The sequence below is a fragment of the Mya arenaria genome, chromosome 3, assembly GCF_026914265.1.
Source record: "Mya arenaria isolate MELC-2E11 chromosome 3, ASM2691426v1".
Lineage (NCBI taxonomy): Eukaryota > Metazoa > Mollusca > Bivalvia > Myida > Myidae > Mya > Mya arenaria.
Window position 1 is genome coordinate 68,421,589 of NC_069124.1, and position 18,425 is coordinate 68,440,013.

The following is an 18,425-nucleotide window of genomic DNA, read 5'->3' on the forward strand; positions in this document are numbered from 1 at the left end:
CGTTAAGGTCTTGAAATTTAGGTCTCTCGATGTCCTACAAGAAGCACCCTTCGGGGTGCCGGGAATAATATTCGACCACCGGTCTCAATCGCCTATAAGGCTATTCTATACTCTAAAATGCAGCGAAAAATGCCTAAAAACGGGGTATGCACCATCGAAGTTATCTCAGCATCCCTGCACCTGACGAGGCCGTGACAAAATTTGCCATTTAGGGGACTCTAAACCCTACAAGAAGCATCCATTGGTAAGCCAGGGATGATATTTGGTCACTGGTTTTAAACGTGTCAAAGTATGCCAACTTTCGCGACTTTTCGTACTTTTAGCGCGCTCCCATATAGCTTGTAAGGGGGAGCTAACTAAGCTATCTCCGGACCCAAAAATGGTATGAGGTCCGTTAAAGTCTTGAAAATGTATGTCTCTCGATGCCTTACAAGAAGCACCCTTCGGGGTGCCGGGAATTATAATCGACAACCGGTCCCATTCGTCTTTAAGGCTATTCTATACTCTAAAATGCAGCGAAAAATGCCTAAAACTGGGGTATGCACCATCGAAGTTATCTCAGCACCCCTGCACCTGACGAGGATGTGACGAATTTTGCCATTTAGGGGACTCTAAACCCTACAAGAAGCACCCATTGGGGTGCCTGGGATGATATTTGGTCACTAGTTTTTAATGCGTCAAAGTATGCCAACTTTTGTGATTTTTCGTACTTTTAGCGCGCTCCCATATAGCTTGTAAGGGGGAGCTAATCTCGAAGATATCTCCGGACCCAAAAATGGTATGAGGTCCGTTAAGGTCTTGAAATTTAGGTCTCTCGATGCCCTACAAGAAGCACCCTACGGGGTTCCGGGAATTATATTCGACCACCGGTCTCATTCGCCTATAAGGCTATTCTATACTGTATAATGCAGCGAAAAATGCCCCAAACTGGGGTATGCACCATCGAAGTTATCTCAGCATCCCTGCATCTGACGAGGCTGTGACCAATTTTGCCTTTCAGGGGAATCTAAACCCTACAAGAAGTACCCAATGAGGTGTCTGGGATGATATTTGGTCACTGGTTTTTAACTCGTCAAATTATGCCAACTTTCGCGACTTTTTGCACTTTTAGCGCGCTCCCATATAGCTTGTAAGGGGGAGCTATTCTCGAAGATATCTCCGGACCCAAAAATGGTATGAGGTCCGTTAAGGTCTTGAAATTTAGGTCTCTCGATGCCCTACAAGAGGCAGTCTTCGGGGTGCCGGGAATTATATTCGACCACCGGTCCCATTCGCCTATAAGGCTATTCTATACTCTAAAATGCAGCGAAAAATGCCTAAAACTGGGGTATGCACCATCGAAGTTATCTCAGCATCCCTGTACCTGACGAGGCTGTGACCAATTTTGCCATTTAGGGGAATCTAAATCCTACAAGTCGCGAAAAATTGGCATACTTTGACGCGTTAGTTGACGGTGACCAGATATCATCCCAGGCACCCCAATGGGTGCTTCTTGTAGGATTTAGATTCCCCTAAATGGCAAAATTGTCCATCGATGGACTCAGTCACTCTCGCTGATGAAAACAAAATTGTACGGAAACGTGAAAAATGTTGTTTTATTAAAAAAACGACAAATAAAGACAAGGGATCATAATATCGATAAGCGCGTCATCGATACATCTGAAACTAAATGTCAATACATGTCTTCGTTGGAATCCCGGAACAAAATACGTGTGTACAGTCAATATTTATATTAAAGACCTATATTGTTACATTGCGTATTGATACTAGTATAGTAATTCAATGTTTAACGAAAAGGTGCGGGAAAATTATGGCGTTTCTTTGAAAACAACGAGATTTTACCAGTAAGTTTTGTATAAATGTATCATATTTTGTATAATGTTCACAAATATCTCCTCAACGACACAACAAAAGGTTTGTAAAATTGTATCGACCGTCAGTGTAAATTTCCACATGTTATAATTCGATAATGATCGTTCAGGTAGTTTCGGATTACGTGACACACAAATTGAAAGTCAATGGGGGAATTTCTCAACTGTATTATGAGCTGCCAAACGGCTGTTTTTATGTGTGTGTTTTTTACAAAAGAAGTTGGACATTTAAGCATATTATCAGTTTGATGTTCAAGGGAAATATTGAAATAACCATTGATATTTTCCAAAATAGATGATATTTTAATGGAACCTTGGAGTGAAATTTTAAGCATTAAAAACACTTGTCTTCTTAAGAAAAGTATTGTTAATAAATTTGTATCTTAATTTACATGTTACTTTGTTGATTTTTTTTCAGAAATGGGATAAACAAATATCACTACTCCTATAAAATTCTCTTTAGTAAGATTGGCTGTAAACACTGTAAACACAGAATGTATGGTCTTAAGGACATTTATTGTCTTTGAACAAGGGACAGCTCACGCCTATCCGATGTATATATATATATATATATGAACTGCCAACAACGAATAAATACACAGAACGAATGTGAATGCAAAGAAAATACATAAAACAACATAGTTAGAACATGAATTTCCTCAATACTTTACTAACCTGTAAACACAGTATGTATGGTTATAAGGAAATTTGTTGTCTTTGAACAAGGGACAGCGCGCGCCTAATCGATGTTAATATATATGAACTGCGCAGGCGTGTCCGAGAACCAAAACGGGTGTTAAAAACGGTCACAGTTAAAATGCATGCAGATCGTTAAAATAGGAGTGATGAAATGAAATGAGAACTCACATATGTAGTTATAGTAAAAAACCCATAGAAACAAAGACATGAAAGACAATAAAACATGTCAGATGACTATGTTACAATTTTACCTGTGACACAAAACTTACATAACAACCCGGCTGTGAACAAAGCTAAATGTATTTAAAAGAAATACCAAAGATTATCCGCCGGCATAGCCGTAAGATGTACGCGAGCTTTTATCGCAATTGAAAAAAAGAGGTAAAGTACGAGGGTTGTCCGGAAAGTTTTGAGACTGTGTCTATATTTCAAAACGTTTTTAATATAAATCAACAAACAATAAGCAGCTGAGTATATAGACTATTCACGAGTTTCCTTTTGAAAAATAAAATTATATAATCTCATAATATGGAAGAAAATGGTTGTCAAGACAACCCATCTAGCGCTTCACGGAGCACTTTGAATTTTACTCTTTCTGAAAATTGTTCACAATTCATATAATACTACTCCGTCTGAATAATAGATGCCAAAATGTCACATCAAAACATATGACGACAGTATGAGGTCAGCTGCATCACCCCGCAATTTATTAAAGCCATCTTACTGCATACAACTTTGTAACAATCAATGGAAGTAGAGAGGTATTTCGAAGATGTACGAAAAAACTTCAACGTTGACGTCACACACGGAGCAGCGCGCTATGATCAAACACGGTGTTCGCACCGGGATAGCTCTTACAAATACTTGTACGTTTCTTACACAGGATAAATCAAAGCCAAAATGTTCAAGGGCTTTGGTATTTCACTGGCATGGACGTTTTTAGTGACGGGCATGAAAATGTGTGCGATTTAAAGCGGCAGACTGTCAGTCGTGAGTTAAGGTATTAGCCGCGTAATACACACTTTTTTAAAAGCTTTAACCGACAACATAGTTATAATCACGGTACACTATGGGACTTTTATCCAAATTTTGAAATTTTTTTACCGTGAATTAAAAAAGTTATTTATGTTTCATTACACCCACCCCCAAACTCCAGGGGCTACAAAGAGCGACAAGTAAATATTTTGTCTATATTTGAATATTTTTCGCATTATCAGAGATTATGAAATAAACACAACTGTTTCTGGTAAAATAAACTTCAGCTAACAGAAAACTAAAGTTCAAACGACTACATTATTGATACACATGGAAAAAAATCATTTTGATTGATCTTATGATTCTTCGGAAAAGAGCAGTTTTTCAATGTTTGAAAATATATAGCAGTTTTATAAAATTTATAAAAAATAGTTAACTATAAGGCAAGCTGCTGAAATCATTTTAGATATTATCTATGATGTTTAATGAACAATTTAAAAGACAATTTATGATAGTTTACCGTCCAGTTTTGAAGAAAATATACATAATGTCATGATACCATACATTTTTATAGTTAATAAAATGCTTAAAAATCAACCCTTTTCTTGTAAAAATTTATAAAGCTTAATTGGACTTATTCATAAAATGTACTCTTTCAAATAAATGAATTTTACTTATGATACTAACTCAGAATACAGAGTTTAAAACAAATGAGTGTACTTTTAAACTAAAATATGTGAAGAAACAAGAACACTAAGTGGGCTCGCCCCTCCAAAAATATCAGAGTGAAAGTTCTCAACTAATGATGTTTTTTTTTAATATTATAACATGTAAACAATCTCTGTGAGTAATTTGATGTCTATCTGTTTTATTTTGTCATTGGTGTTCTAACATTTAGTTGTTTTCACAGTTATTCTTCACTCTTCAACATTTGAAGTTTGGTCTGTTCCCATTCTTTGTACTTGTAGTGTGTGCACAGATGATAACTACTCAATGCTGAGTCAATGCTGATTTGGTTCATGCCCCTTCAGGTTCTTTACCCATCAAGAATGTTTAGTGCTGTAAAGGAAAAAAAGTTGTACTTTAAAGCCTTTCTAACTAATTAGTATAGATAATTATATTGCCATACATATACAAAATAAAATATAAACGGTTTAATATTTCTCGACATTATTTTGAAAAAACAACAACAAGCTGATACATACATGTATATCTATATAAAGAAAATTATTAAATTTATCAATAAAATTCATCATCATCATCATCATCATCATCATCATCATCAACACCACCACCACCACTTGACCACCATCACCACCACCACTTGATTATTGAATACAGTGTGTTTATAACAACAAAAACCATGTCAAATATTTTTTATATGAAATACTCACATCATCTCGATCAGATGCGTCTGCCTTGTGGATGGACATGGCTGTCAAATCCGCTCTCAAGGATCCAACATAGTATTTAATGCAGACTGAAATTCTTCATAACCCAGTGTTGTTGACTAAGTAATATTCAGTCATTTTCCTGCCTGAAAGAAATTAGACTTCTGATTATCAACCAGCAGAAACTACCACCGTAAAATACAAATGCACAAGTAGTATACATTCTGTACTACTATCTGTTTTAGCCAAGAGTAAGGGTTGGTAGGCACAAATGTGTAGTTGTGCATATGGTTGATAATGATTCACAATAGTATGGGGTTTTAACGAGACCTACACCAAGCCAATGAATGTCAATAGTGCCCTAACAGATGCGGCTTCAAGCCTCAAACCACATACAACTTTTTTCACAGGATAATTTTGAAAATATGCATTTTGTAAACAAATAACGGGTATATACATGTATTATGGTATGTTAGAATTAGGTCACGTACCAAAACACATCACTTTTAAACAAAATTTTAAGTCTAATATTTTTCTAAGATAAAACAATCAATCTAAAAATAACATACTCATATCATATCTTAAACATAAGTTATGTACATAAGTAAGTACATATAAAAATATGTAACATGTACATAAGTACATGTAAAATATGAACATGCTATCTACCCATTTAGCTAATAAAAATGATATAAGAATTCCAAAGATAAATTAAAAAACAAACGTTTTTGAACACATCAACGTACAAAACTGCTCAAGGATACTTACATTCAGAGCCCTTTGATACGAATATCTGAATATCCCAGTTCCATGCCGATTGTTGACAGACCGTTTTTTCGAAAGAAATCTTCTCTTACGCGTATATTTCACTTATAATCCATGTTTTACTGTAATGACTGAAGTTGTTAGATGCATCGTAATCAACTGTCAGCGTGTACTTTTAGTGTTTATTTATTTTAAACGTATATTCATGAGAAAAACATCACAATGTTTCCAAATCCTACGATGTAGAAATTCCATAATTGACCTATGAATAGCCGGGAAATACCTTCTGTTTCTAAAAATAGCAACATCCGGTACAGGCCGAATACGCCCGATGTTCGTCGCGATCTGTTACGGCGAGTGGCGATATATGTCGATGTTATCCGATGTTTCCCGAGTTGTATTACATGGCTAATACCTTAAAGTGGCGTAAATTCAGTGCGTTACAGGTTACAAGAAGACCGGCGGAGGACAGTGAGGGAAATTGGTGACTCTGTTCAGTTAAAAAGGACAGTTGTTCATAATATCATGGAAGAGTGGTATGGAAATATATTTAAGCTGGAAATATATTTAAGCAATGGGTTGAAAGCCACCATAAGTGTATACTTGCAAAAAGAGGGTATTTTGAAACAAAAGACGTGACACAATGAGACAAGGAAGTGCTCCGTGACTTGTGACCTTTACTTTTTGTAATGTTTGTTGTGTACGTTCACTACTTAGTATATTGTTGAAACTTTCAGGATTTGTTTATATTAGATGAAATTATCAGCTGCTAAAATTTAAAATGCATCCTATGAGTTGTATGGTTTTTATTAACGCAGTCTCAAAACTTTCCGAATATACGAAAAAAGCTTTAGAACGTTATGTTGTATTCTATGGTGTGTTATTTACACAGGCGGCTTTCCGTAGAATTATTTCCATGAGCATGCTCCCTGTTTTTATTGACAGATTATGTGAGGAGTGAAAGGGACATCGAACATTACTGCAATGGGCAAAATGCTACGCATCTAATGCAGCCTCTGGCGTGTTTGGGCCATGGGACCAAAAGTGGCAACCGATTGTGAGGTCCCATAATAGAATACTCCGCGGTGTGCCAATCAGCAATGCGACCTTTACTCGAAAAGAATAAAGATGCATACCTTCGTTTTTATAAGCCGTTTACAGTCAGCAATGCCTTTCAAGCACGACTATTTGAAGAATAAGGAGGGCTTTACTACTAACCCCAGCGTCGGCGTCGGCGATTCGTTAAAGTTTTATGGCATGTTGGGATTTTCACTTATAAATCCAATACCCTTCATGCAATTCACCTAATAATTCACATAATTGTTCAGGGCCATAGCAGAATGAAGTAAGATATTACCATATTACCATTTTTACATATTATGGCCCCTGATTGACTATGGAATTTAGGTTAAAGTTTTTTGGGCAGGTTGGGATATATATATAAAAATAACTTCTATATTCTTCTTTTAATTGACTTGATACTAAACACAGTTATTCTGGACCATCATTCAATGAGGTTACATTACTCCATATTATACTGAATACAAGTTATGACCCCTAATTGACTAAGGAACATAGGTTAAAGTTTAAGGCAGGTTATTGCTTTAGGGAAAGTTAGGATTTTAATTAAAAAAACTCTATACCCTTCATTCAATCGACTCAGTATTCAGAATTATTGACGACAATCTTACAACTAAATTACATAACTCTATTTTAACCCTTTATTTATTTTACCTTTTAATATTCTCAACCAGGTTTTCACAAAGAGAAAAACTGTTTATTAAAGCACTGTCTATTATTCTTCGGATAGGCTTGTGGGAGGGCAGCGTCAAAGTCAACTTTTGTATCGAATTATTTTAGCTAGGTTTGACATATAGTGACCAAATATGGTATATAGGAAGTGTTTATGGAGGCGTTTCATGGGATTGCGTTTGAGATCCTTGGGATCAAGGTCAAGGTCAAAGTTGCAATTTATAGAAAAATGGTGAGTATTGAATAACTTAAGTGAGGGTCGACCTATTGCGATTAAACTTAGTAAATATGAAGATTTTTCCAGATACCTTTCATGAGATTATGTATTGGGCACAAAACGTTATGGCCAGAGTCAAGGTCACTGTTGCTAATAACTGGAAAAATGGTAAGTATTGAATAACTTATGTAATGGTTGAAATAATGTTTATTGAGACCTTTCATTCGATTGAATTTGGCTCCACTTGGGTCAAGGCCACTGCAACTTAAAAAAGACTACCGTTGGTATTAAATATTAAGAGTTTTGGTTGACATACTGATTCTGTGACCAAACTTTATATGTAGGAAGAGTTTATGGAGGACTTCTATGGGAATGTGTTTTGGGCCCCTAGCATCAAGGCCTCTGTTACAGAAAAAAGAAGAAAGAAGATAAAACTATATCTCTTTTGCCAATCATTAAACAACCAGATTTTGTCACAGCGAAGTTCGTGTTTACTTTTTAAATTGATTTGTTATTGCTTTTAACAGGCATATATTACCTCGTTGTTTTCAATTCTAAGACAATGCGTCGTAGTCGAGCGTCGTAGTCTTACGACAGCTCTTATTTCATCTGGACTTTACCCAGTTGATAGTACTGTAATCCCAAAGGAGCATCTTAAAAAGATATCACTATCAGAAGAGCAGGTTTCAAATCATTGGATGAATTAACAACGGAATCGAGTATCTAAATACCAGAGTCTGATATTCAACAGCCAAACGCATCGATAGTTACAACAGATACAAAGACCAAGTACACTAATTGTCTACAAGAGGGTTATGATGTTGAAGGACAAATTCCATATTATCACGTCTACAATAAACTAACTTTTGTCAAAAACAAGTCGCAAAACTGTTACAAACAAACCAACAAATGCAAATGATTTCATCTGCATGTAACACAGAAAACACACAACCGCAATCTTCGATTATTTTACCAACATTGAAGGGTGCACTTACATTCCCATCAGCTGCTCAGAAGCAAAGTCAGAAAATCTCGCATCATCGGATGCATTACATACTATGTCGCTGAATTGAGTAAACTCGAAGCATTTTAGATGAAGGGAAATTAAAGCAAAAAAAGAAGTACTAAAGCACTAGCACTAAAGGGAAATACTAAATCAAAATTAAATAATGCAAACTACAGCAAGAAAACTGTAGGCAAAAGTTCTTAGAACATTTATTGGAACAGAACATGCACAAGGAAAACTTCATTCGCTGATGAGCAGGAGTCCACCAGGAAAAGAAGAAAATGAACATAATAAAAAAGGATATTTCAAACAAAATTGAGGATTCTGAAAATGTGGCATGAATGTGTTGTAAATTAAGTTGGACATAGGACAAATTCTAAGGAATTAAACGCGTCTGGGTTCATTGTGACCTCTGCGATCAGTGGTTGCACTTGAGTGCAGTGAAACCCCTGTAGACAGTTATGAGGACGTCATTTGTAATAATAAGTGTTGAGTTAAACTCAAAAGTACTGAATCTATAAACATTGTACTGTGAAGGAAGGGAGCCTTTTTGGAATAATTTCCAGTACATACATGCACATGAATATTTGTTTATCAGTTACTGCCTTGGAACTGATATGAGTGTAAATTTCTAAATACACTATAGTCGAACTGTATAAAATACACTTATCATATTTAAATTCAATATTGATCAACTAAAAACATTCTGTTGCAGGTTAGAATCAGTGAGCCAGTAACTGCTCCTTCAGACACAACTGATGACACAACTACTTTGTTGTAGATCATTGTGTTGGAAAAAAGTGTTATTAAGAGAAGCCATACCTACCAGATCAAGCCACCTATTACGGATCCTCATACTTATACATGTATGGTGGTAACAATATCATTGTAGACAAAAGGGGCGTGTCTTGTGTGGCTGCCAGACCTTTAAATTCATGACATGGTTACAGACAAAAGTTGACAATTAAAATATTAAGACATTTCAGATATCACAGTTGGTCATGCACAGAGATCATTTGATGCGGAAGGAATTCGTTATGCCATTATAACTTTTAAACCGTGTCCAAGCTTATATCCCTGGACAGCATTTACGAGAAAGGAGGGGATGCTGTTATTCCATGATCCCATTTCACCGCATGTCCATAAAGAACATTGAACTATCTGTCTTCCTGTTGCACTGTTTACATTGACAACAATGCGAGAAAATTCCGCTATGAACGTGCCCTTTGTGAAACATGAAATGTTTTATGCTTAATGATGCAGGGTAATATCTTTAAGTATATAATTATATTTAATATATTGTACATATGTGATTTTATAAGTCTAGTCAAACTTGGATTCGTTTTGTATACCTGTAATACAATAATATAAAGCATTGTCCTCTGATTTCCCTATCATTAAATTTGACAATGGCATGTCCACAAGGCATACTAGAGGTTATGACTATATGTTACAAAAAAAAGTTAACAATTAACTTGTTAATTCAAAGTCAACATATTATATACTTCAAATTTACTGACGTGTAACCTTTTATCAAAGTTTTATAACTTCTTTGAGAACACCCATACTTTGATACGAAACTGCTCTAGGTGAACAGGAAGTTATCAAATTGGTAAGGTTATTCAAGCGTGTAAATATAAATAACATTTTATTACAAACTAGTTTGGTTTAACTAAAGAGTAAGATTGCTCTCACGTCATATAAAAATATAATTCATACAAATGGCTTGTAACAAATAATACGCGAATACGTCTCAATAAAAAGAATTTAAAACACAAACCCAAACTATTGAACAATTGCAAATATTGTCTGTAATGAATGCCATAGCGTTACGGCCGAGCGTTTCAAATAATTTTCGTCATGCCTTGACTACTGTTAGTAAACATCTAGCTAAGAGATTATGTGAGATTAAGACACTAGACTTGCCGCGGAAATGTAAACCAAATTATTCAAATGTGATTGTTTCTACGAAAGCTTATCATAGTTTTAAATTCGCAAAAATTCATCGATAACGACGGATCTGTTGAGTAGGACATAACTAGCGATGGCGATGTCAAAACTGCAGGCGGTGGCAGTGTGGCTTCTTGACATCGGATATATGCTACAGGTTGTCGGAATTAGCCCACTTTGTTGGAATTGGTACAACGCAAGGGTGTGCATTGCGTTAGGCCTGTGGGACATTGATCTTTATCCAAATTCAGGTACTGTACACTGGCGCATTTGAAGCCATACATTACTCTAATACTCCGATATATACATCAGGAGGAACTTACCATAGTTGGAGTGTGTCCAGTATTTATTTAACTATGACTTTTATAACTGTGGCATTCACTCATGAAAGCAAAGCACATTAATATTTTGACAATGCTTGAGCTTTTAATGTAGGTCCTTTGATTATATTTCCATGACACATAATTTGGCCCTTTCATCCTTAGTTTGGTTGACGGCGACAAAAACCCTTGAGGCGACGGGTGTTGGCTTCGGCCTATTTGCGCTGCTTATCGTGTTTTCCCTGGTATGTCTACCAAGATTCTACCACTGGACCGTGATGCTCGTCGCGATTTTTTCCTCAGTGATAGCGGGTAAGGAAGAGTGATAACGGTCGTCTTATCACCATTACTTAGAAGTATAAATAACGTTGAGCCAGCAGCCAATAGTGCATTGGTAAGCACAATCTCAGCTCACCTAGTCGACCCAACCTCCATTCCTAGATTAAGCGCATTGTATTGTATTGTCTCAAAGCCGGTTTCGCCGGTTTCCCCCTCAACAGAAACACACTCTCGCGTAATATCCTGCCGACGAGAGTCATTGATATATAAAGTTGTTATGTATCGTCGTATAATAATACTTCAGTATAGTGTTATTGAACACGTCCAATAAAGTGTTAGTATGCGAGTCTTTGGCGATAACACAGAAAAACCACAAGGTTCAACGTGTGATGAATTTTTTAAATAATTTTTTTTAATATCGTTTAAAAATGAATGATTTTAAATTAATTTAGACGTGTTTTTGCATAATCCCTTTTCATCGACTTTTCTCAGCGTAAGAATTATATAATGCAAAAAAGACCCAGTTTAGCAGTGCCACCGTGAAACTATCTCGTCCTTCGGAAATTGTTGCACGAAAATGTTGTTTATTTTTTTCACTCAATCAGTTTCCTCTTTTTGTCAAGAGTATTGTTATCTTGTTGATTTGAATGTTTTGCGTCGAAAACTAGTTTTAGCCTTTACGGAATTTATGAAAATGGCATTGTTTTTTAAACAATTTGTGAATTATTTTGTTGCGTGTTCAACCATTGCTTTCGTTAGCTATGTTTTGATATAAATTCGAATATCTTTGTGTTGAATGTAAAGATATTATTAACGCAAAGTATTAAATTGCATGATATCGTCTTTCATGTCGGAATTTAAACGACTAGGTGCAACTCTAGATAATCAACTATTAAGGGTGGGAAACATAGCGTAAAACTTGTCAACTTAAAATTGTTGATTCTGATTTTATCGTATGGCGTTTTGAATAAATGCACATCGATCAGCAATAAAAAAATGTGTGTTCTTGTTATTTTCCTTCATATATTACTAGTTTAACCGGCTTGCTTTATTACCTAATGTGTGTAAAATATATGAATGCGACTAATGCTCCTACCGTAGTTTTTAAGACCAAAAGCGAGGCTACATCTTGAAATCTACGGACGTTGTCATATTGCACGTGAGGTTTCCGCTTCACTAAAGATTTAAGACGTTCATAATAATTCAGCCCTAGACGTTCTGCAGTTCAGCAAATAAAAGTAGTTCACACAACCAATTGGAAATGATACAGGCCGCTTATGAAAAAAAAATATACATGAAAAGAAAATTATTTGAGTATCTTACTAGCAAAACTCTCATTTCAATGTGCATAAGTATGGTTTGGATTTTATAAATCCACCCTTGGTCTTCTCTTGTCTACCTTTTGGTCGTTTTAACGGACATGGGTACAATTGACAAGACATTGATGTTGACAAATTTACTCGTCGGTAACATTGACACTTTTTCTTCTCTTTGTCTTCTATTCTACAGGTGTCTCAATTCTGACTGGTATAGGTATTTACGCCAACAAGCTCCGCCATGTTTTTGACTTCTCGTCCGCCCCTAACTGCACAGCAGGCCTGCTGTTTATCCTTGCCGGAGGTCTGCTCGCCATAGACGTTTGCCGCATCCGCCAGCACAACTCAAGAGCTCATACTCAGGTGCGATTAAATGTCTTTTGCAAATAAAGCGACACTAAGGTCACTAAGGTGACGTATTTTCTCGTAAATTATCATGTATATCGAGATTTCCCAATGACGCGATGCCATTATGGCATGCTTTTTGCGACGCTTGTAAGTTTAACCCAGCATAATTATTATTGTATGCTGCATATACAATTGCATTCAGTATTATATAGGTATTATTGCACAGCAGTCTGCATTGACAACATGGGAAAATCTGATCACCAAATCGTATGAATATACAACATAATAAACTTAATTAAATATATATTTAACAATTCTTTGATAATTTTACGATAATTATTTAATAGGAAATAACTTAAGAATAAAATTGACAATGATACAAACACTGAAACAGTCAAATGTAATGTTACAAAATAATTCATACAACCAGTTTTATATTAGGGACACCAGCGTGAGAGTGAAAATCCATACAACTGCCCCTTCGTTCTTTCAGACTACGGTCACCCATCCAACCATGGCGGGCACAATAACAGTTATGAATCGGCCGGATACGGCCACGTGCCCTATGGTGACCAGAGGTCGGGAGATGGACGCGCAGTTGGCAACATTGGGTTTGGATTCTGGGTTTCTGTTTTCGCAAGCTAGTTTGTCTGAACCGACAGCAGTCCACGGTCGTCCAGCATAATCGTGTAGAGGAGTTTCTGAACACGGACTACGTCGCTCTTTTCCATTAGGATGGTTGACTTCGCTAGCTTCCGGAGAACCTTTTTATACAGCTTGCTGGTTTCGATCAGCTCCCTGTATCGCAGAGTTAAAAATAAATGCACACACAGTTTTGTGTAAATAGTGATTGAACTCTTTCAATTAAATGTGTGTACTAATTTTTCTAATGTTGTTTGTGTATGGGTCATGACTTTGCCGTGCATATAAGTGGGGTTATAGAATGACTTTTCACAAACGTTAACCATTACATGAAAACACGTCGCGTGCAAGATTCTGGTACGTACCTGAACGGACAAGGTCACAGAGCAGTTTTGTATGATACCATGGCACCTGGCATTGACATCAAGTTCCGCCTTAATGCATTCAAAAGCTTTTTGAAAAAAAGACGCCGCGTCGATTGAAAGAAGAGTCGATTATACATTAATCGATCTCACTAAAACAACGAATCAGCCCATGTTACAGAATCCTCGATCCTTGAGTTGTAAGTGATTAAGGACACAGGTAAATAATGGAATAAACCTTTTAATCAATGATATTGCTTAATTTGTAATTGTGTAATCACTGTTGTAACAACTAACCATCTGCATTTCCATAATGTATCTACTAACAACTAACTAGATAAAAAAGCTTTTTATATCTATTATTATTCACAATATTGTTATACATGAACATTCTCCTTATTTCTCAAGCTATTTTTAAATTGTTATTGATAATGGCTACCTTGTTACGATTATCACATACATGTAAGTTGTATTTACTTTTATATATTTGATTGACGAGATGCTTTGTAGCATAATTCGAAATAAACTTCTGTTCTGTTCATAATATGTTTTAATTATCAGCCCCGCCCGTTCATGCCCCTTAGCATTTATTGGGATTAGAAATTTGCTCAGAAAATATATGTGAAACAACGCCCACCCGTATCAACTTTTCTGAAAATATACTATTCTTAGACTATGTGAATATATGCAGCATCCATAATGATCAAACATTAATAAATTGAGACCTTGAACATCGTGGTAATCGTTGGGGAACATTCAGATAATAGTGGGGCTAGGTGGTGGTGTGTTATCTTCTTTATTCTCGCACTCGGGCCCTGCCCATTCGGCGAGTGTTCCGTTAAGATTGTTAGTCATTTTAGGTTTTTGGAGCATAGTGCAAAGACAGAATGTAACTTTTAAGAGCTACCCTGTTTCTTTAACGTTCACCAGTGTATAGCACTGTCAAACGGGACCCCCATTCAACGTCCCTCTCGGAAGACGATTAGTAGTTTTAGTGTTGCGGCGAAGAATCTAACCTGCGACCCTTGACAGTCAAGTGTATTACTAATAAACCACGGGTCCGCCGCTAGTGGGGCTAGCACGCGACACAACGCTTTTATATGGTCTAAACACGTGTGTCAATTAACTTTTAAATCCTTCCGTGCATGAAACAGTGGTGTGTAGGACCTTACTATTCCCAGATCATATTCTTCACAGGTCTGGGAAAAATAGGATCTTATTCTTCAGTTTCAAACTGTGACATATATGATTGACCAAATTGGTGGTATGCAAGAGAATCATATTCTTCACAGATTTTGTTGATGACATTGCTGTTTGATAAATTTGTTATTAAAAATGTAATAATAAAAATAAATTAAAAAAATAAAAATAAAATAATAATATCATGATAAAATTAATAATAATAAACATAGTTATAATGATAAAAATATTATTAATAATAATAAGAAGAAGAAGAGGAAGAAGAAGAAGGAGAAGAAGAAGAAGAAGAAGAAGAAGAAGAAGAAGAAGAAGAAGAAGAACAACAACAACAACAACAACAACAACACATATTCTTAAAACTACGCCTTATACAAAAAAAATAAAACATATTCTTACAACACCACCACCACCACCAATTCTTACAAATATCTTTTTTCTCTATTTTTATTAGTTGGAATGTGTTCCCGAGGGTGAATTCTGTTACACTATTGTGAATGCTCGACCATATCAGGCAAGCTCGGAATAGAATTATCTTTAAACCAAAGCTCTTCTAGCACTGCGGTATTCACTGCTTGCCCGAAATTTAGCCGTTGAAAGCGTTAGAAATACTTTTTCCAGTACATCTGATTAGGCCAACACAGTGTCATTTACCTTTACTAGGCATACACCAGCTATTACGGTACCAACAAGATCCAAAACTATTCCTACTTATACCACAAAAACCGTAAAGCATCAACATAAAAAAATAAAAAAATAAAAGAACTATCTCTAAAAAACCGCCACTGCGCCTACAACTGCAGCCAACTAACATCAACAACAACAACAGTAACGACAATAACATAAATCAACGATTCTTTATGACAAGGATATATACGCATACATGTATATCAACAAAATATATCTGCAATACTGGAAATAGCAATCAGTGACAAATGTGACTCAGTTGTAAAATTTATTTTTTGGTTAGAAAAATTATGCAATTTTTGACCTGTGAGGAACGTGAGTTAATGGAACATAAACTGGCTTCGATCACAATTTTCCCAGGAGCTGTGACATATATGTTCAAAATGTGTGACAAATGAGATCTTATTTTTCCCAGCTGTGAAGAATAGGATCCTATTTTTCCAGGTGGGAAGAATAAAATTATGCTCTGGGAAAAATAGGGTCTTACAGTGGTGTGTTCTCACTTTCCAGACCGCTAATTTTTCCTTTAGAAATTGAGGTTTGGGCTGGTAAGATATAGTATGTGTTGTAACAATAAAGATGATTTATTTTCTCCAAATATGAAGAACAAAACGTATTTACATTTGGTAAACATATACCTAATATTTTCAGGACAAATGCCACTACTACAAATGCTGAAGTAAGTTCCTCTTAGCTAAATACACGCTTCGCGCATTGATTCTGTGGCAGATATATGTAAAACACATACAACACCGAAGTGCATGTATTCATCAACGGCGGAAACTAAAATTCAGACCAAGTGCAAATGTTGGCGGAAGTGGCCTGGTAATGCTGCTTGACTTGACGGACTGAAGGATTACTTGAGTTGTAAAAATACCGCCATCAGTACCGTTTGAGAAAAAGACACCAAGACCATGTCGTCCGCCACTCTCGGTGAGCATATCGTCAGATAATGGATGCAAAGACCATTGCCACTATTTTTCCAGTTCCTTGATTAGTCCGGCTATGAAGAGGAGGTACATTAACCGTAAACTTTTCCCGCCCTGTCTGGTGCCTTGTTAAACTGGAAATTCCTTTGAGAAGAGTACTTGATACCTAACACGGCTAGTCACATTCGAAAATATACTATGAAACGCAACCAAAGTATTACTGTCAATGACTGTGGATAACGTATATATGTCATGCCCCTTCTGTAGCTGAATAAGCTTGAATTAAAGACCGTCGATCCAGACACGGTCAAAGGCCTGTCTACTGTCCAGAAAACAAAGGAACACTGTTGACATGTTTTCTTGATCAGAGTGGAGACATTCCCGAAATGAAAATGACGTCATGATGCACCAAAGATGACACCCGAGACACTGGCACGGAGTCATTATCACATTCTTCCACTTGCTTTCTCAGACCACACAGATTGTCTGGGGCAACGATGCCACTGTCAACGCTTGTGTGATTGAGTTAACTAGCGATTATGGATGGATGATCATATCTCATGTTGATTTTTGTGATATGATAATCCATCTATATGATCATCATTTAAACTGTACTTAACTGTCTATAAAAACTTGCTTTTTACCTGACGCGTGAACAATTACTATATGTATGTAATAATCGCATTGTTGTTACATATTGTATGAAATTTCTATTATTATGAACTATGTATATTATGTGTTGACAATGCACTATGTTAAAGTTTTCTGTCTGCCTGCCGTTGTTTAATTAGATTTGATTTTTGCTTTCAAATAAAGACGTATTTTGATTTCATAGATGTTTCGTACTTGCATATTTTCATTGATATCTAAATGCTGACCTAAGCTATCAATTGTCAATATATATTTTTTAACTGTGCATGAAACGTTTTTACTGTTTACTTTAAATACAATTTTAGGTTGTGACATAGTACGTGCATCATTTATTTAGATATGAGTGATTGTGTTTTGCCGCGAGGAGTGTGTTTGAGCAGAGGCTAATTGCCAAAAAGTTGATAACAGGTAATTAAATATGAATAAAGAATTAAAAAGAAATAGTAAACTATAAGATCACTGCTGTTTCATCAAAATTGCTTAATCAAGGGATGCAATTCCATAAAGCAAACTTCAGTTCAAATATTATCCTTCTATAATGCACATGTTACGATCTTGGCCTTCTATTTTTTGGTTGAATTGTTCAGAAACTCGCAATATTTAAGGGTACACGAATAAATAATACACTGAAAGGATTTGAACATCACCAAATTAGAAAATGTTAATAAAAGCTTGATTTTCGACTAAGATCCTGACGTTTTTCTTATATCAAGCATGTCATAAACGAATGACCCTATGCTTTGGTAGACTGTATATAGTTGTACCTAATAGAAAAGGCAGTTTTATCGAACATTTTAGTTATCACATTGATTTTATCTGACCGCGCAACTTAGAAAAGTACTCTCATTTAATGTAGAATGTAACTGGTGATGCGTTTTGAACTGACTAAATATTGCCTTAAGACAATGGTTACAACCCACGAATGATACAGCGGAGCAACAAACCATAGTTTAACATTGTAACAAGGATGCTCGCATTCACATCGTTTAATTACAATGTTTAATAAAGTGACAGAGTTTACTGCCCTGTTTCTTTTGTTTTTGTTATTTATATGATACAACATGTACA

At 35.9% G+C, this 18,425-nt stretch overlaps 1 protein-coding gene across 1 annotated transcript; it reads left to right on the top strand.

Moving 5' to 3' along the window:
- The first annotated feature begins 10,319 nt into the window (after positions 1 to 10,319).
- On the top strand, positions 10,320 to 14,414 carry LOC128228636 (uncharacterized). The gene is made up of 4 exons (XM_052940056.1): positions 10,320 to 10,877; positions 11,112 to 11,258; positions 12,735 to 12,904; positions 13,383 to 14,414. Exons 1-4 carry the CDS (start codon positions 10,721 to 10,723, stop codon positions 13,572 to 13,574), a joined length of 666 nt encoding a protein of 221 aa, XP_052796016.1. The 5' UTR covers positions 10,320 to 10,720; the 3' UTR covers positions 13,575 to 14,414.
- The last annotated feature ends 4,011 nt before the right edge of the window (positions 14,415 to 18,425 follow it).